Source organism: Melitaea cinxia, chromosome 4 (assembly GCF_905220565.1).
Source record: "Melitaea cinxia chromosome 4, ilMelCinx1.1, whole genome shotgun sequence".
Lineage (NCBI taxonomy): Eukaryota > Metazoa > Arthropoda > Insecta > Lepidoptera > Nymphalidae > Melitaea > Melitaea cinxia.
In genome coordinates this window covers 7,842,886-7,860,528 of record NC_059397.1, presented here as the reverse complement: position 1 = coordinate 7,860,528, position 17,643 = coordinate 7,842,886, and the positions used below count along the sequence as shown (strand labels likewise).

At 32.5% G+C, this 17,643-nt stretch overlaps 2 protein-coding genes across 2 annotated transcripts; one reads left to right on the top strand and one right to left on the bottom strand.

Moving 5' to 3' along the window:
* Positions 1-760: 760 nt before the first annotated feature.
* On the top strand, positions 761-4,154 carry LOC123670536. Its single transcript, XM_045589360.1, has 7 exons — positions 761-800; positions 2,186-2,296; positions 2,477-2,545; positions 2,635-2,694; positions 2,956-2,997; positions 3,715-3,783; positions 4,049-4,154. The coding sequence occupies exons 2-7, from the start codon at positions 2,227-2,229 to the stop codon at positions 4,054-4,056; spliced, it is 318 nt and encodes a 105-aa protein (XP_045445316.1). The 5' UTR covers positions 761-800; positions 2,186-2,226; the 3' UTR covers positions 4,057-4,154.
* A 289-nt stretch (positions 4,155-4,443) lies between these two features.
* LOC123670535 (glutamine-dependent NAD(+) synthetase) lies at positions 4,444-17,134 on the bottom strand. Its single transcript, XM_045604026.1, has 12 exons — positions 16,917-17,134; positions 16,227-16,482; positions 16,004-16,149; positions 14,899-15,148; positions 14,609-14,813; positions 13,442-13,588; positions 11,698-11,846; positions 9,695-9,850; positions 8,604-8,818; positions 7,718-7,940; positions 5,968-6,144; positions 4,444-5,210 (listed from the first exon to the last, which is right to left on the bottom strand). The coding sequence occupies exons 1-12, from the start codon at positions 17,060-17,062 to the stop codon at positions 5,079-5,081; spliced, it is 2,202 nt and encodes a 733-aa protein (XP_045459982.1). The 5' UTR covers positions 17,063-17,134; the 3' UTR covers positions 4,444-5,078.
* Positions 17,135-17,643: the final 509 nt, after the last annotated feature.

Below are 17,643 nucleotides of genomic sequence, written 5' to 3'. Positions count from 1 at the left end.
TACTGCATTTACTACATCGTAGAGTTTTATTATTTTAATTAATCCCAATGTGATTCATTTAATAGAACATTCTAGTTTTAAAATATCACGGTAATCCTAAACTCCAGTTGCGTGTCAAAGCTGATACACACGCTATTTTCTTCTATCTGTATCCTGGTTGCGTATTACATAAAAACTGTTGAATGGATTTGATTGAATTTTTTTTCGTAATCCCAAAAGAATCTAATATGTTAATTTATATGCACGTAGTTATATTTTTATGAAGTTGGCGCCAATTTTCATTTGTTGGAAAATGACAATGACGAAATTATCTTTCTATTGTTATTGCTTATATCTATAACACCCAGAAAACATGACCTCGTTACTATGAAATATGTAGACAACAATTCTCGTGCTTATTTTTTCTACTCTATTCCATTCCAATCCAAATTATGATACACAAATAAACGCAATATCAAATTGAAAATTTCAAACAAGATTTGAATATTATTTACACTTGCACAAATTGAACTTGTGCGTTTATTTATTCAGGTGTATCTACGAAAGTAAAGTATGTACGTAGCTGTTTCTTTATAAAGTGTCTCAATTCGATTTTCTTTTTTAGTATAATAAAACAGCTTCAGAAAATATATCGATCTCAACGTAAAATATGAAATTTATCGTGTTATTAATTTTCATTGTGACTACGACACATTTAGTAAGTTAAATCTGTTATAATATGTGTTTGTAGGACCAGTTTTTATTACAAGATACAAATTAATTTTTCTTACATTTTTAGAACGCTCACCCCGCCGATACTGGTAAGTTAATTGTAACTTTTTCGTTTCGTTAAACGAGTACAACCTTACTGCTGCTAAACCCAGTAAATAAATTGCCCCGTTTAATTGTATTATTATTTTATAGCAGCCGACGCTGCTAACGAAACACCAAAAGTAAAAGACGCTGCTCTTGGTGCTTCTAAAAGTAAACATTTTCTTTTGCAACGTGAGCTAGGTTACTTTAATGACAATCACGTATATTTACACTATTTTTAAGACACGTGTCATTTATTCCCATGCTCTTTCAAAATATATGTCCCTAACACCTATACATAATTGAAAAACTGTTTTTTCTCCAGCATCTAATGCTACTGATATCTCAAAATTAATTAAAGATGGACAAGGTACGTACACATAACATTTTACGTTAAAGTAATCAGGGGTAACTGTGCGCAGTGGGTAAGTAACCAGTCTGTCTCGAGCTATGGGGTTTAATAAAGTTCAAGTTGATAGATTCTATAAAAACAGAGCAATTGTATGAAAAATACATATTTCATATTAAATTAAAAATCATCAAAATCGGTACACCCAGTAAAAAGTTATGCGGATATTCGAGAGTTTCCCTCGATTTCTCTGGGATCCCATCATCAGATCCTGGTTTCCTTATCATGGTACCAAATTAGGGATAGGAGAGTTTTATATATACATATATAAGTTGGTTAAAAAAAGGTAGTGGCTACAGTTGTATCCGCAGAGAGAGGCGTCCCCGTGACAGCAGTCTGCTGCATGAGAGTTACTGGCCAATATCTCCCACCAGCGTTTATTTACCCTCAGAAAAGATGCCGTGATGATTTATTGGACGGAGGCCCATCACAAATTATTTGCATGGTGACAGTTAACTCTATGATTGAGATAAATATGATTGATCTCTAAATTACCTTTGTGACTAAAAATGAAGACTGAATTAATAATAGGATCTTCCAGAAAGTATTGTCCCCAAAATAATATTTTTTGTATTTTACTGAAAATGTGTTTACTTACCCCATATGCGTTGACTTACCCCAAAATGATGCACACCCGAAATATGGGTCAAGTAAACGCATTTCGATTTTTTCTCTTTAATCGTTTATTGCAAAAAGATTTACTTTAAATTTGTTTAATTTTTAATTTCCATTTATAGATTAATAAATACTCTTTTCAAGGATAAACTTTTTATTTCTTTAGCTTTAATATTTAAGACACAGTATCGTATGAAAGGCAAAAGTGCGCACAGTTGCCCCGAATGACTCTAAGCTATCGCATTTTGCTGCCTTTCTAAATTTGAACAAATTTAAATTATGAATAGTCGAGTAATAATATTTTAAATAATGCTAATTTTAACTTTAAACTCTGACAGTCTATTGTTTGTAACACCAACAACTTTTCAGGTCCAATTAATCCTGTCGATATTGTAAAACCAGGTACATTCATGTCAACATTCCGCAACACCGTGATATCTGCTTGGGCAAATTTTATCAATTTTTTATTTAAACTGTTGTGTAAGTACCTACTAAATTTAACCACAATTTTTGTTCAAAATATAATAAATATGTCAACTGTCATGTCATTTGTTTACATTATCTAGGGCCCTGGTTCACCCGTGCCTGGCGATTTATCAAATTATTAATTTTTATGTATCGTTTCATATATCGTTAATTTTTTTTTTTTTTTTTGATTAGGTATCTTTAATCTTAGCGACGTCGCCAACATGGGCAAAAATATGATGAATAACGTTTTGAAAGTGTCCAGTAAGTAGTTTATAAGACTTGCATACAACATTAATTTACATGGAAAATTATACAAATATATTTTAAAAAAAAAACTATATTTATTTCAGAAGTATCACCATCGTCTCTCGCTGGAGCAGATGTACTTTCTAAAGCAAAGGACGTTTTGCGTAAGTTGAAGTTAATGATTTTTATAGAGATTAAGGAAAGTGAACTAAATCAATATTTATAAATAACGTTCAAAAGCAAAAAAAAATATACACCATCTTGAAAGAAATTTAAAGCAATCATTAAAAAATATATCGGATACGAGTATCATGAAAATCATATTTCATCACAGAGCTTTTTAAAAAGGTCTAGCAACTATCGTCATATTATTATTGTGGTATATTCTAAACAGTAAACATTATGAAATTACAAATATTTTTCAGCCGCTACAGATCTCATGAAACAAATACCAAAAGATATTCCAAGTAAGTTGTTTTTGTTTTATTCACTAACGTTGGAATATTGACGCCGCGTTAACGCAACGGTCACAGCCATGGATTGTACCTGTTGCGCTGGCGGTTGCGGGTTCGATTTCCGCACATGACAAACATTTGTATTGGCCATACAGGTTGCTGTGGTCTGGGTGTTTGTGCAGTCTTTGTGGGTCTCCCCACCGTGCCTCGAAGAGCACGTTAAGCCGTCGGTCCCGGTTATCATGTACACCTGATAGCGATCGTTACTCATGGTAGGGAATATATCCGCCAACCCGCAGTGGAGCAGCGTGGTGGATTAAGCTCTGATTCTTCTCTTATATGGGGAAAGAGGCCTATGCCCAGTAGTGGGATATTACAGGCTGAAACGTAGGAATAACTAACTTAAACCTACTATTAATGATAATAAAAACTATTTGGTAAAATCTTATGCACTTTTACTTGAGCAGTATATTTAATCAATATTTGAAACTATATGCTAAGAAGTAATAATAATACCGTTCTCAATTCGACTGATTTCTTTACGGTAACACGTGACTTTTTACTTGGTGTTTCGTTTTTGATGATTCCTTTTTTAATCAAAAACAGGTATTTGTCGTGTTGTCCAATTTAAATATAATCGAGATCTGATGAATACTTTATTTTACTTATCGATGTAAGTTGAAGTCGGATTTTTTCGTTAGCGAGCAAACACAGCATTTGAAATTCCAGGTAAAGACGCGGTGTCGAATGCAGTGAGCGCAGCTTCGAACGCGATAAGCAGTCCACTAGGTTCTCTCGGTAATTCTTACAACGTACATAAAAAAAATTTAAAATAATTGTAATAATATTTTTAAAAGATTAAATTTAATGTGATTCATTTTCTTTTATTTAATTTTGATGATTTTACTCGTAAATTAAAATGTAAGTAGTACAATTAATAAGTCTAAACTTTTTTATGTAAATTTTAATACTTAAATTTAAATATTATAATGTAATGCAAAACATTATTGAATTAAACAAAATCTTGAATGTGATGACTTGAAATCTTTTAATTTTTTTTCAGGTCTATAGTGGATTGGCTAACGCTCACAAGCATTTAAATTTTTTCTTTTTTATTTAAATTGTAAAAGTACAGCTAGCACTTCAGTTAAAATAAATTATTTAAAAAATAAAGTCGTTAAACAAATTATGTTTATATATTAATAAAATACATACTATATATTTATATTGATTATTATTATTTGTGCTACAATTTCTGTATATTCATAATTTTGTACGGGTTTATAAATATATAACAATTTGAACAGTAAATTCATAATAAAATAAGTCACTATTTGAGCTATTCTATATAAGCTATTAAGTCTAAAATATTTTTAGGAACAATTACAAATAAACATAATAATATATATATTTTAAATTCGATAAAGCGCCTAAGATGTACTTACAAGTACACCTATTTACCCAATCTCATTTTTAATAAAAAAAAAACAATGCAATAAACTATACATTACAGTACTTAATGTTACAACTACTTAATATTACAATATTAAATATTACACAGTTATAGTAACTTTTATAAAATAAATTTTATTTCATTGACGTAGCAAAGTACGGCTAAGACTACGAATTTTGAAAATATTACTATTTTCTCTCGACATATAAAATCTATTATCATTTGTCAGAAAATATATTCTTGACTGAAACATGTCAAGTATTGAATGACTATATTATAAAAAAAATATATATCTGTAAAGAATTACTTATGTGTCTATTTGTAATTCAACATGTTTTAGGTACGTTATCAGCTTGACTGATGTCAAGTCATTTTGTACAAGGATTGTAACTCAAATAAATTGTACATTTAACTGACATTGGAGAGTACTTCGATGCAGAATTTTTTATGGTAAAATTAAAATGTTTTACACTTTCAATTAAAAAATAATGACTTTAAATACTTAAATATAATGCAACAGAGAAATACGAGACTCGTGTATACAATTGTCATTTTAATATTTATCGCGATTTTTTTTCAGAATCATCAATGTAATCATGAATGTCTTCGCTCCGTCAATAATCATATTGTTTCCATTTATTTAAATAAGTACTCCCCTCCTGTCTCGTCGCATATTGTAATGTGTTGTCATATTTGTGCTCGAGTTGGAAGCCTCTTGTTTTGTGTTACAATCACCTTGTAATATTCGCTTCTCTTTAGTCATTTGCGCCACCTGAAATTAAAAATATATGTATTTGCATAATTATCATTTAGTGACGGTTATAATTCGTTTTTTATTTTTAAAATCACAAAACAACTAACTTTACTATGTAAATTATTATTATCTTTTCTTTGCCATGGCTATGGTAAACGATAACTTTTATAAGGCTTACGTCGTACCATAATAATTTTTTAACGAATGTTACCTACTGCTTAACAATTAACAAATAATACATAATTATTACAGCAACAAAAAAACTACTAAGATATTTGATATTTTTAATAATAAATAGCACTGTCCGTCTTCTTTATTCAATGTTTTGTTTCTAAATATTTTTTGTTTTTTATTTAGTGATTTTGTGATCTTCTTGTGGCTAATGTCTAAAACTGACGAACGCTCTGATGTAATTGTGCGTGCACCGTGTCGGCGGCGACAAAACACCGATGGTCGCGGGTTCAATTCCCGCTCGGAGTGGTTATTTGTGTTTATACAAATTCATTCAATTCATTTCCTGTCTGGTTGTTAGTCCTTGTGGGTCTCCCTAACGTGCCTAGGAGAGCACTTTAAGCTATCGGTTCCTGTTGTTACGTGTAAACCTGATAGCGACCGTTACTCATAGTAAGAAATATATTCGCCAACCCGCATTGGAGCAGCGTGGTGAATTAAGCTCTGATCCTTCTTCTACATGGGGAAAGAGGACTATGCCCAGCAGTGGGATACTACAGGCTGAAGTCTAAAACTAGTCTGAGTCAGTGTTATGGTGTCGTACGGCGTCGTCGATGGCGCGGAACTGCCACGTCCAGTGCACGCGGTAGAGGAAGGGGCGGTGGTCGAAGCGGTTGTCGTCGGGACTGTAGCTCTCGGCGTGGTAGCTGGGCGTCAGCACCGTCATCTTATGGCGGTTGATGGCGTAGCAGCGGAAGAAGTGCTTCACCTTCTCTGCCACCTAAATACGGTTTCAGAATTAAATCTAATACCTTTAAACGAGCAATTATTGTATATCTGAATCGATAATCGATCGATTTGGGGCGATAAATCGATCTAGCTAGGATTCCTTTTTAGAAAATGTCGTTTCATCCATGTTTTCAGGGAATGAAAAACTGCTACAATATCGTTATAGCCTTCCTCCTAAAATGGACATTCAATAATAAAGAATTTCTCAATTCGAACTAGTAGTTTTTGAGATTTTATTGAAAAATTTGAAAATTCAAACGCTTTAGCTTTAAAACATTAGTATAGATTCATCATATTCATACTGAAAAACCAAAATACCTATATAATATATAATGATTAATTAATGTCATATGTTTATTTTTTGTTAAAAATGCATCATTAGTATATGGAAAAAAGCTATTTACAGAAAATAATTTTCTGAACGCACGCATAAATATTTGACAATCAATATATTTGTCAATCCTTTTATATTACTGACATAAATAACGCCACTATCCGAATATTGTGGATACATCTTGTCGATTCGAAACCTTTATTTAAATACGTTCTTTAATTTGAGGGGACAGTTACGAAACCCATGAACATCTTGTATTGGATTTTTTCTTTTTTTTGTCAATACTAGCTGACTCGGCAAACATTGTCTTGCTGCTAAAGGCTATTTAAAAATAGGGGTTGCTGGTAGAATGGTGAAAATTTAGGGTTCTTTGTATTTTTCAACGCCAAATCATAATAAAATAAAAAATAAATAATTTATCTAAAAATTAAAAAAAAAATTAGGGGTGGACTACCCTTAACATTTAGGGGGATAAAAAAATAGATGTTGTTCGATTCTCAGACCTACTCAATATGTACACAAAATTTCATGAGAATCGGTCAAGCCGTTTCGGAGGAGTTTAACTACAAACACCGCGACACGAGAATTTTATATATTCGATTCCAATGTTTTTAATTGTTATTCTGCTATACACACTGCTATATACAGAACGGAGAAAAATACAACAAATTAAAATCATGAAAATCGGTCCAGCCGTTCTCGAGTTATAAGTGTTCGAACAAATCCAACTTTGTTTAATATAATTATAATAATTTATATTTACTAGTGGTCGCCCAGTGGTCGAAATTCGAATTTCGAATTCCTTAAATAAAAGAGTATATATGCATGTGTGTATCAAATACACGGTATTGTGTGTAATATTTTTTTTATTGATTTTTTTGTATTTTTTAAGCATAATAAAAAAAAATTTACTTTATTTTTACTTTATTGCACACTTACAAGAACATTAAAAAAAGAGAAAAAAACACATTGAATAAAGTGCAAAGGCGATCTTTATGACTGATAGTGATTTCTTACAGACAACCCGTTTAAAAAGGAAACATTTGTAACATATAACAAGCACACGGTGCAATTTACAACTTTATACTATGTAATGGACTATATTGTTTGTCATAAGAAAAATGTTAGCATTCTGTACTTTCTCTATATAAACTATAAGTGTGCGAAATTTCATACTCCTCCGTCCGCGCAATTTTCCTAAAAAGGGGTACAAAGTTTATGCTTCACGTACCTCGTGTGGAGAACATTTATTGCTCCATTCGCGTACAAGTTTCTGGAACATACTAAACGGCCCACAATGATAGGTTTTCCTAAGGCGACCGAATTCCGACAATTCTGCATACGTCATACCCATGTCTTGTTCGTCTGTTTGTGTAATCTGACCGTCGGTTAGGGGTTCTAATTCAGCTGTGGGTGCCGCTTGTAATATTTCAGACAGAGATGGCAAGAAGAAACTGAAACAAAAATACATATTGGAAATATTAACAATTTTGATAATCCATAACTGTATTGTAAAAGCCGGAAAATATGCCCGATGGACCTTGTTTCTAAGAAGGTTAAGAACTGAATTTGCTGCGCTGCTAAACTACTGATTAGCGATTATAGATATTTAAGAATTTCAAAAGAGAGTCCCCCCGTGACCATGGTTGCTGTAAAGTATCCGAAACGTCGGGAATCAAAAGATAATAATAAACCGCGATAAAATCCGAAAAAAGTTGTTTCATTAAATGAGTAAAATTCGCGTAAACATTAGAAAACAATTTCAAAAGACTTAGGAGGTTTCATTGTGATATAGTATGGTAGTAGACATTTCAAACTCCAAGCAAATGGTATTAATATAAGTTAAGAGCACGTCCAGTTATGTGTTAGTTTTCTTAATATTATATTAAAATAATACAGTATTTTTAGAACTTGTGGATGTAAAATTAATCCTGCGATACTGTAGGTCTGACTAAATAAGGTAATATTTTAATGCAGTTACGAGTACAAGAGTCAGCCTAAAAATATTTAGGCATTACACGTTGCAGTAAAGACTAAGTAACAAAAGGTAATTGTTTCATTTTTAGTAAATTTATTACTAGCATTATAACAAAGAAAATAATACATATAATTCTTACCGGCTTTTAGCGTATTGCAAAAACGATTTTAAATCAGTCTTAGATATTCCACCAATAGGATTAATGTCGGCACTCGAACAATCGTACTTGGTCATATACCCTCTTAACGCTTCATCCACATTAGAAGATCCCAACACAAGCAAACCGCCTGGCCTCCCTCGCACCCACAGCATCAATTGAGCGAACAGGTACGATAGAACCATCCGAAGACGTGCCTAAAATACATTATATTTAAAAATAATCACATCAATTGTTTTACTAATTGTTTTACGAAAGAGCGACAAACATTAATTAATTAATTAATTAATCTTACATAAACTTTCGCTTTAATAATATTGATGGAGTATCAGTTCACAGTGCCGTAATAGAGCTGTGTTAGTTTAGTAAATCGAACACGTAGATTCTCATCAAAGGTTTACGGTATAAGTCCGCACTAGTAGCATTTATTTTTTAAATGCTTAATTTATATAGATAAAAAAAAATTAATGAAGCATAATTCAAAATTAACAATTGACATGTGGCTCAAAACAATATAGTGCAAATTATTTAATAGTAAAGTTAGGACAGTAAAATTTGGACATCGATCTCTGCAACGCTCGTAAGAGTAGTCAAACACAAAGGGAGAGGGGGGGGGGAGAGAGAGAGAGAGACTGATTTGTCGATATTTACGAATTGTGAAGTCGCATGTCACTTTCGCGCACACGAGGTTAAACTGTACACGTGTAGTACATAAATATTTACAATTTTTCGTTAAAATATATGTAGAGTAACAAAGAGTAGGTAAAGCCTATATGACATAAAAAATGAAGGAAGGAATTAAGAATTTGAAATAAATTTAGCATTTTAATAAACGACTCTCTTATCAATGCTAACAAACCACATTGTAATAACCCCCGATTAGCCCATCCTATCTCACGACTTATTCTAGACATATATACTCATTACCTATGCCCCGCAATTTCACTCGCAGTTATTTGAGAAAAAAAAACGTACTAAACTATTATACAGCCTTTTTCGGTAAACGGACTATCCAACACAAAAAAAAAAATTCAATTCAATATTAATTACAATATTAGTATAAATGTTGTTACCTGTATATTCTGCAAGGCAAGATTTTGTCTAGGGCAGCCTCCCTTACTTCTAAACTTGGGAACAAGTCCAGTCGCAGTTGTAAATATACCAATAACGGCACTCACAGCCGAATCAATCACTATGGGAAAATGATAACTACCTATTTGACTGGAAAGCTGGAAAGAACAAGGTTTTTGTAAAGATTTTCTTTCGTAAAACTATTCTATTCAACAATTATTTAAATGATGTAGAGTACATCAAAACACAACGAAATCGCTCGCGATATGTTTTGATGGTCATTAGATTTGTTGACATGGTAATATTCTCAACGGCTGCATTCTATTCAACAATTATTTAAATGATGTAGAGTACATCAAAACACAACGAAATCGCTCGCGATATGTTTTGATGGTCATTAGATTTGTTGACATGGTAATATTCTCAACGGCTGCATTCTATTCAACAATTATTTAAATGATGTAGAGTACATCAAAACACAACGAAATCGCTCGCGATATGTTTTGATGGTCATTAGATTTGTTGACATGGTAATATTCTCAACGGCTGCATTCTATTCAACAATTATTTAAATGATGTAGAGTACATCAAAACACAACGAAATCGCTCGCGATATGTTTTGATGGTCATTAGATTTGTTGACATGGTAATATTCTCAACGTCTGCATTCTATTCAACAATTATTTAAATGATGTAGAGTACATCAAAACACAACGAAATCGCTCGCGATATGTTTTGATGGTCATTAGATTTGTTGACATGGTAATATTCTCAACGGCTGCATTCTATTCAACAATTATTTAAATGATGTAGAGTACATCAAAACACAACGAAATCGCTCGCGATATGTTTTGATGGTCATTAGATTTGTTGACATGGTAATATTCTCAACGGCTGCATTCTATTCAACAATTATTTAAATGATGTAGAGTACATCAAAACACAACGAAATCGCTCGCGATATGTTTTGATGGTCATTAGATTTGTTGACATGGTAATATTCTCAACGTCTGCATTCTATTCAACAATTATTTAAATGATGTAGAGTACATCAAAATACAACGAAATCCCTCGCGATATGTTTTGATGGTCATTAGATTTGTTGACATGGTAATATTCTCAACGGCTGCATTCTATTCAACAATTATTTAAATGATGTAGAGTACATCAAAACACAACGAAATCGCTCGCGATATGTTTTGATGGTCATTAGATTTGTTGACATGGTAATATTCTCAACGTCTGCATTCTATTCAACAATTATTTAAATGATGTAGAGTACATCAAAACACAACGAAATCGCTCGCGATATGTTTTGATGGTCATTAGATTTGTTGACATGGTAATATTCTCAACGTCTGCATTCTATTCAACAATTATTTAAATGATGTAGAGTACATCAAAACACAACGAAATCGCTCGCGATATGTTTTGATGGTCATTAGATTTGTTGACATGGTAATATTCTCAACGTCTGCATTCTATTCAACAATTATTTAAATGATGTAGAGTACATCAAAATACAACGAAATCCCTCGCGATATGTTTTGATGGTCATTAGATTTGTTGACATGGTAATGTTCTCAACGCCTGCTAGTTGTAGTTTGATACTTTACATTTCTTTTATAATTTTCATATTATGTTGCTTTCTAAGTTGTTATGTTATTAATGATAACAACTTAGAAATTTTATTAACATATTTTCTTTTAAATTTTATATAGGTAACTGTAGAAAAATAAAAAAACCTACATAAGTAATGTTAAAATCTGAATAAATAATTCAGTACCTGAAATGTTTACTCAAGAGACAGTAAATAATTCAATAAACGCTGAAGCATTTTTTGCGTTTTTTTTTTTATTTTCGTTATATTTATGCATATAAAAACTGTACCATACCATAAATATACCAGGTACCAGAGATCGCTCTTTAGGGATAGGGCCGCCTTTTGTACATATTTCCTATATTGTTGCTTATTCGTGGTTTAAAGTCGTCATATTATTTTTACCTGTGAGGCTCGTAACTTGGTCTCTTGGCTAGAGTTCTCTGACGCCATGTAACACGTCACCAGTAACCTGTTACACAACTCCATAGGATCGGTCGGCGTGTAATCCGATTGACAGAGAATTTTTCTCACGTCATACAAAACTTGGCTTTCTGTCAACAGATAAATTCACTATAACATTTTTTTAACCGACTTCCAAAAAAGGAGGAGGTTCTCAATTCGACTGTATTTTTTTTTCATCATTATTACAGCCTATACAGTCCACTGCTGGACATAGGCCTCCACAAGTTTACGCCAAAAATAACGTGAACTCATGTGTTTTGCCCATAGTCACCACGCTGGGCAGGCGGGTTGGTGACCGCAGTACTGGCTTTGTCGCACCGAAGACGCTGCTGCCCGTCTTCGGCCTGTGTATTTCAAAGCCAGCAGTTGGATGGTTATCCCGCCATCGGTCGGCTTCTTAAGTTCCAAGGTGGTTGTGGAACCTTGTTATCTCTTAGTCGCCTCTTACGACACCCACGGGAAGAGAGGGGGTGGCTAAATTCTTTAGTGCCGTAGCCACACAGCACATATTATTGTATTTTTTTTTATGTATGTTACATTAGAACTTTTGACCGTGTGGACCGATATCGACATTTTTTTTTAATCGAAAGGTGGTGTGTGTCAATTGGTCTCATTTAAATTTATTTGAGATCTAACAACTACTTTTCGAGTTATATCTAATAATGCGTTTTACTTGACGCTTTTTTCGTCGACCTACGTTGTATTATACCGCATAACTTTCTACTGGATATACCGATTTTGGTAATTCTTTTTTTGTTGGAAAGAAGATATCCCTAGTTTAGTACCATGATAAGGAAACCAGGATCTGATGATGGGATCCCAGAGAAATCGAGGGAAACTCTTGAAAATCCGCAATAACTTTTTACTGGGTGTACCGATTTTAATAATTTTTAATTTAATCGAAAGCTGATGTTTGTCATGTGGTCACATATAAATTTTATTGTGATCTGATAACTACTTTTTGAGTAATCTTTGATAACGCGTAGTTACTTGACTATTTTTTCGTCGATCTACGTTGTATTACTCGTCGATGTAATTGAAGTCGTTTTTTTTTTTCGTTTGCGAGCAAACACAATTATCTTCTTTGCTATTGGTTTTTTAATTTTGTTACAATAAATTAAAAGTAATGATTAATAGAAAGTAATCAGTAGCAAATTCAATTAAATAAAAATTTTAATGACTTTCAGTTGTAATAACACATTATAAGCACAGGTGTAAAAAATAATATCTAAACTAAGATCCAATAACTTAAAAATAAGTAAATTTTTATTATTTTTTATTTTTATGGCGTTATTGACTGTAAATGCTATGAGATACTGTTATTATATTTATTAGTTTCTTAAATTATTCTAATGTATATATGTATTGCTTGTAAGTATTAATGTGTTGATATTTGTATGTAAGTTTATTATAATATAACTACACCATCGACCCGATCTCTCAAATAAATAATACTCAATCATATTTCGGGTTGTCTGGAAGAAATTGCTAACTAGCCATAAGACCACCTCTTGTACCACACATTCTTAAGTTATCTGTGTTATTATTATTTTGTACTTGCATATTGTGGTGTACAATAAAGAGTAAATAAATAAATAAATAAATACAAAATAGGTAGAGTTGAACTAAATAACTAGATACAAAATACTTAAAACAGTTGAATCACAATTAATTCAGAACTTACCTCCCTTTTGAACAGCATCACAAATCTGTGTACACATTGAGAAAACAATACATGCTGTACTAGTAGAATCCACCCCTCCGCTTAGAGGAAGGAAAAACCCTCCCTGACCCGACCTTCTTAAGTAATCCCATAACCAGCACGCTGGACCTGAAATAAAACATTTTTAATAATTAAATAACTTACTAGCTGCTAAATGTTGCTATTAAAGTTACCTAACGTGTAACGGTATCAAAAAACAAAAGTATAAAATATTTTTTTTACCATCAAACTCCCCAGATGAGGTGAAACCAACACGTATAAGCACGTTTCGCCTTCTTATAAAGCTTCAGTATATAATACAGCCTACGCAGATAAGCCTTGTGAGTGACCGGTGAGACATATCCACATTGTCGTATTTAATAAAGGTTTAATATTAAGGAAAAATAAATAGTTGATTGAAGATTTTTTTTATACATAGATGGCGTTTGACAGCTATTTCACCTGATGATAAGTGAAAATGCGGTCTAAGATGGAGCCCGTTTACCTAGAAGTAACCTATTCACTCGCGACTTAAAGATCCCCAGGTCATAGCTTTCGGGAAACATAGACGCTGGTAGAGAGTTCCATTCTTTGACCGTACGGATCAAGAATGTACTAGCGAATCGCTTAGTGCGTATAAATTTCGATCAACTAATTATATGTGAGCATTTTTTTGTAACATAAACCAGTTAATAACTGAAGGCAAGTAGCATATCTCAACGATTCACGGTTTCGAAATATTTTTCGGCTATCAAACCCAACGAGATCTCTATTTTGGATAAAGATTTAAAGTTATGTTTGTCGGTTATTATAATTTATTACAATAAAAAATAAATGTAGGTTATACAAAATACGGCAGTATAACTTGAAATCGATAAAACGGGTCAAAAATAATCCTTACGTATTACATACATATTCAAGGTGGTTTTTTTACTATACAATTAAACTTTGCGTTGTTTTTTGTTTAAATTGCTTCATTAGGTGTAATTAATTTGCTACACAGCCTTGTTAGCTTCTTATATATATAGATTGATATGTACTATACATCAGTCATATAAATAGTTTTCAAAAACCTACCGTTGTTGACCAGGTTCTAATAATGTAAATCTGTCTTACTAGTGAAATAATAATTTGAATTAAGTATAGTACCCAGTTCTATTTCTTCTTCGGGCGTAAGGTACTTCCACTCAATGGGTAGACTGACAGTAAGGTACATGTCTTCGTCATCGGATAGTGAGAAATCAGCGAATATTCGTGGAAACGGAGTATTTGAAGCGGCTAAGTGCGATCGCGACCTCATTTGCGTGCGATATGAACGTATATCTTCTAAATCGATTGTTGCTGTTATCACTTCCTGAAAATTTAATTATACACCATATTAGATTAGAGACATAGATTAATTTCAAGTAAATGAATACAAAAATATAAAAAATACTTACAACGTCGTGTAGTGCGAATTGTAGTCCACGGCTAACAATCTCACCATTAACAGCCACACAAGAACACCCATTAAAATAAATCCTTTGCCCATCACACCCTCGTAAATTACTAAATAAGTAAGCACCACCACTCTTAAATGTAGCACTTTTCACAAGATCAACTGTTACATATGCTTTCCTAAGTTCCATGTAACTGCCTGAACCATTCGATATTATTTCTACGCCATCAAGACTTAACGGTATATGACGACTGTAAAAAAATTAAACTTATTGGCACAGGAGCTATTTCCAAACATAAATAAATATACATACAGAATGTTCAACTCCTAACTGCGTTCTTTCAAATGAGGGTGTAGATATTGTAGGTCACATTTCACGTGAGAAATAAATCCTAGTCCTTTTTTTACATTTGACTCCACTTAAATAGGCGATCTATTTTGTCGTATCTACGAGTCCATTTCGCATGATACCTTTTATTAGCGCGTAAGTACGTCTATAATTTACAATTAAAGACATTCTACGAGAAAAATAATTCGTTTCCATATGCGGTTATTTAGTTGTATGCGGTAATTAGTATTATTATTTTACTTTATCGACGTTTTTAGGGCTAAGAAAAATAGCATTGGAAGGTTATGCAGAAGTATCTGGCCAAAATAGCTTGTATATTAACACAAAGTAAAATTTTAAAAAGGGCTAGGTTTTTTTTTGCCGTGGAACGTGATCCATAACGCCTACAGAACCCCCCATTCAAAGGAACGCAGTTAGGAGTCAAACACCTTATATTTATATCCACATACGCTCATCTGTTTCTACAGTAAGTATCTTAATGATTGTGTTATAGATAACAGCCGGATGATATAGCTAGATTTTTTTCAATAAAAACATAAATAATATTTATATATAAATAAATACACATATAAAACATTCAGACTCAAGGCGGGATACGAACCCCCCATCCCCCAGAGCAGAAAGCAGTCTGCAAACTGCGCCAATGGTCTAGTGATTTCCAATAAACAGTATTGTAAGATGTTCCACGTTCTTTTAATATTAGTTTTACTCATGCACGTGAAATAAAAAGCTTTTGTGTAGTAATAATTTTATCAACCTTTGAGGATTCCACAATTCTTCGCATATTTCAAAACCTATACACGTATCTCTTGTAGATATTACTGCATCACCAATCGGTACTGTGTTTTGACTCGTAATAGCAGTAATCATTCTAGGTAAATAATAATCTTCTACTTGTCTTTCCTGGAAAATAAAAAGAAATTAATCTATTTAAAAAAAAAAACCTAAAGTAAACACAACCTTAATGTTCAATGGCTTACTTTTTTCCAGCCAGAAAACCATCGTGTCTCTCTATAGTTTCCATCTTCGCATAATATCATCTTTGGTCTAATAAGTAAAATTTTCTTATTCAGAAACACCACCCGACAATTATATGAGACATTTCGATGCTGGACCGGCATGCCAACATCTATGAGCATGTCCTTGCATGTTGCAGATTTAAGTAGTTCCGCAAGCACTTGCCAGCTATGAAGAAATGTGTCTGGCTCATGGAAGTGATCCTCACAACTATACCCGCTATAAAATAAAATTTCTTAAATAACTATTTAATAGATTTTTTTTTAAATTTCAATTTATTAACACTATTACGTTTCATTGTTTGTCGATTTAGTAGATAGTAATATATAATATACTAGCTGACCTGGCGAACTTCGTATCACCTTATTTTTTTCTGAAATATAATAATAACATAATATATCAAAATAAAATATAGCCTATCTTTTAAGTTGGATCAAACTGCACACGGTGTGCAAATTTGACTAAAATCGGTTAAGTAGTTTAGGAGTCCATTGAGGACAAACATTGTGACACGAGATTTATATATATTAAGATATTCGCCAACCCGCATTGGAGCAGCGTGGTGGATTAAGCTCTAATCCTTCTCCTACATGGGGAAAGAGGCCTATGCCCAGTAGTGGGGCATACATATTACAGGCTGAAGCGTAACGTACCATATTTCTAACTCAGGTCCTGTCCTATAAAGAGCACCCATTTCTTTAGCTTCTTGAATAGATTGCAAGATTCTATTTAAATTTCCTTCAAAGTCTAATGCCCATTGGTTTAATGTACATGCCGCTACTACAACTTTACGACCCATGTTGAAGATTTATCCTGAAACAACAATTTTAAAAAATGTTCATATAGGTACATAGGGTCTAAAACTGTGAAATATAGAAATAGATTACTCAGTCAGTTAGAAGTCAGAGGCTCTCGATGTCAAGCGCTATTTCCTCTTTTTGACTTGGCAAATATTTCGTACACAATAGCTATGACAGACAATAATTATAATTAAAAAACTACTAAACTAAACTAAGTATGGTACAAAAATATACTATAAAACGAGCAATTCTTGTATATCCGTTATATATATATATATATATATATATATATATATATATATATATATATATATATATATATATATATTCTGTATTGGATATTATATATATATTATTATATGTTGGATAGTCCATTTACCAAGGAAGACTATAGGCTACATTATATTTTTGTATATTATTCCCAAAATTAACACAAGTGAAACTGCAAGGCACAGCTAATACTAAATAATATTTATTTATAATGCTTTATTAAAATATCGTTAGAATACGAAGGTAAATTTCGCAATTGTCAGTAAAGTTGTAATAGTTTAGGTGGGAAATCGGCCGGTCGCGACCGACC